Below are 3,014 nucleotides of genomic sequence, written 5' to 3'. Positions count from 1 at the left end.
GTGAACTAGGATCTTTACGACTGGGAAGCGAAGTTCTACCCACTCCTCCAAACCGATCAATACACCACACACACACGCGCGCCGCACACACATATATTGTATGTTATGTATGCACGCATGCATGGCTGTTCAAATCTATACAGGCACCCATGCGTCTGCGTGCGCGTGATGTATATATATATATATATATATATATATACATGCATACATATATATGCATATATATATATATATATATATATATATATCATTAATATATATATATATGCATATATATGTATGCATGTATGCATATGTATACATGTTTATATATATGTATGCGTGTACATATATGCTTATATATATGCGTGTGTGTGTCTGTGTGTCTGTGTGTATGTATGTATGTACACCATATGTAGATATGAGTATGTGAATGCGTGTGTACAACTGAAAACTAACGTATATTTCTGTGTGAGTGTGTTTGTCTGTGTGTGTGTATCTGTGTTTGTGTGTGCGTGCGCACGCGTGTGTATGTGTACCTGCGTGTGTATGTGCGTATGAGTGTGTGTGTACATGCGCGCATGTGTCAATGTTTGTGTGTGTGTGTGTGTGTGTGTGTGTGCGAGCGCGTATCAGTGCGTGTAAGTGACTTGGTGGTTATCCTTACTTTTGTCACTGAAACGATGTCACTGGACGGTTCGTTCGTCTGTGTATGACTTCACAAGACATGTACGGTGTACATATTTGTATGGCTATGTACATGTGTATATGTGAGTGTGTATATATATATACATATGTCTCTTATATCTGTGTGTGTACGTTTGGCTGGAAGACACTTTCAAACATGTATTGCGCTATCGGTGTTGTAAACGCTTGGACAGTCGCCATAGTTATCGCCGTTGAAATCATCGTCGTCGTCGTCGTAGTCATCGTCATGATGATCACATAGTCATCGACGATCATTGCTCTTACCGTTCTTGTTATTTAGCTTCATGTTAAGCTCCATGTATATCCTGTATAAGTAGTTTGCATCTAAGCCCCATATTATCACATTTTTTTTATTTCCTCTCAGTTTTGGTGAGATATGAGGAAGATTTAGCTGCTATTTCTAGCAAGACGATCAGCTGCGTAAAATATCTCCTACTTGTCGCGATGAACGCGTACGCCAACAGTGTATGCATATATGCGTGTGTGCAAATCCATGTAAACAAAGAAGATACGCACGTATGCATATACAAAAGTGTTTATGAATGTTTTTTTATGTGTATATATTGTATGCTAATATGACACTATCTTTGTAGACATGTATATATGTGTGTATATGCAGAAATTATTCAGATGCTTATAGTTAGGTGTTTTTCATGTTTATAAAAACTACATCCAAATTTCTTCGTTGTTATGATTTGTGTGCAAATGCGGTTGTATGAATATGTATATGTATGTATGTATATGTGTGTATATATATATATATATATATATATATATATATATATATATATATATTTATATTCTTTTTACTCTTTTACTTGTTTCAGCCATCCGGCTGAGGCCATTATATATATATTATTTATTTATTTATTTACTTATTTTTTATATATATGTTTGTATGTATGTATGTATGTATGTATGTATGAATAGACACACACACACACACACACACATACACACATACATACATACATATACATATATATATAGTTATATATATATATATTATTATATACATCCGTATATAATGGTGTATGTAGGTATATAATGTGTGCATATACCTACATGTGCATGTGTGTTTGTGTGTATACCAGTGATGATAGGAGGGTGTTCATTTGATTAACATCACCCTGTGAGTGTATATATCTATAGAAAGTAAAAATCAATACATCATCTGATGACACGTATTCGTGCGCAGAAACTCCGAGGAAAGGCCTATACATGCATATACATCCGTATACAAACTCATATATCTGTATGTGTATATATATATATATATATATATATATATATATATATTATATATATATATATAATGGAAAGAAGACAAATACAAATCTTTAACACATTTTTAATTACATATATGTTTGTACATGTATGCAACACGCGAAACATTTTTATATTTGGGGGTAGAAATGGAGGTAGGGGTAGAGAAAAGAAACATAGGACTTACCCTTCGCATTGAATCCACAGCGGCGACATTGTTCCTACGCTCCGGGTCAAATGTAAACGACACGCTTTTTGAAGGCGATGGTTGCGGCGTAAGATAAGCCCTCTTTCCAGAATTGACCCTTAAAAGGGTATGCTGACTCGTGCATTGTTGCAGTATGGTCGGAGCCGAACCCCGTCTGCTATTTACTCGGCCCAACGATCTGCGACGATGCTTTCTGACTGTTGTACCCGTTCGTGTTAGCATAGACATGTCAGCTAAATAGAGGAATTAATATATATAACAAGACTACAGCTAAAACACAACAACAAAAGCAGACTCGTCACTGACCTAGCGAGACTTTTTCTTTCTAAACAGAACGAGCGAGAGATGTAGAGAGCCAGCCGTATGTACGTGTGTACGGTTAAACATCTATATGTTTGTGTGTACGTCTGTGTGTGTGTGTCTGCCTCTGTGTGTGTGTGTATGTGTGTGTGTGCATGTGCGCGTGCGTGTGTATGTGTATGTGTGTGTGTAGGTGTGTCGACCGGCAACCAGTTTGTATGTTTTGTGTATTTAATCTATTACATTCTGTTTATATGTGTGTATGTCTATGCAATGTTAGTGCATGCATGTGTATATGTGTGCGTGTGTGAGCTTTATGTGTATACGCGTGTATGCGTGTTTCATGTGAGTGCGTGTGTGTGCATGCGTGTGTGATTGTGACCCGACTGGGTGATAGTGTTTGTTTATGTGTCTCTATGTGTATGTGGGTTTTCGCGTATGTGTGTATGTGTACATGAGTGTGATTGCATGTTTTCGTACGAGACAATATGTGTGCGTGTGTTTGTGTACACTAGACTATACGCGTAAGTGCATGCAAGCGCGCGCCCGTGGT

The 3,014-nt window shown here is 37.1% G+C and overlaps 1 protein-coding gene across 2 annotated transcripts in view; it reads right to left on the bottom strand.

The window, feature by feature from the left end:
- LOC115211023 overlaps positions 1–2,605 on the bottom strand; it is a 607,449-nt gene extending 604,844 nt beyond the window's left edge. The window contains exon 1 of one of the 2 annotated variants that reach the window (XM_036502309.1): positions 2,141–2,605. In XM_036502309.1, coding sequence (XP_036358202.1) covers positions 2,141–2,389 — 249 coding nt within the window. In that variant the 5' untranslated portion in view covers positions 2,390–2,605. The remainder of the gene's footprint in view (positions 1–2,140) is intronic. The other variant, XM_029779870.2, reaches the window with a different exon arrangement.
- Between the last annotated feature and the right edge of the window lie 409 nt (positions 2,606–3,014).

Source organism: Octopus sinensis, linkage group LG4 (genome assembly GCF_006345805.1).
Source record: "Octopus sinensis linkage group LG4, ASM634580v1, whole genome shotgun sequence".
NCBI classification, from domain to species: Eukaryota; Metazoa; Mollusca; class Cephalopoda; order Octopoda; family Octopodidae; genus Octopus; species Octopus sinensis.
This window is presented reverse-complemented; position numbering and strand designations above follow the sequence as displayed.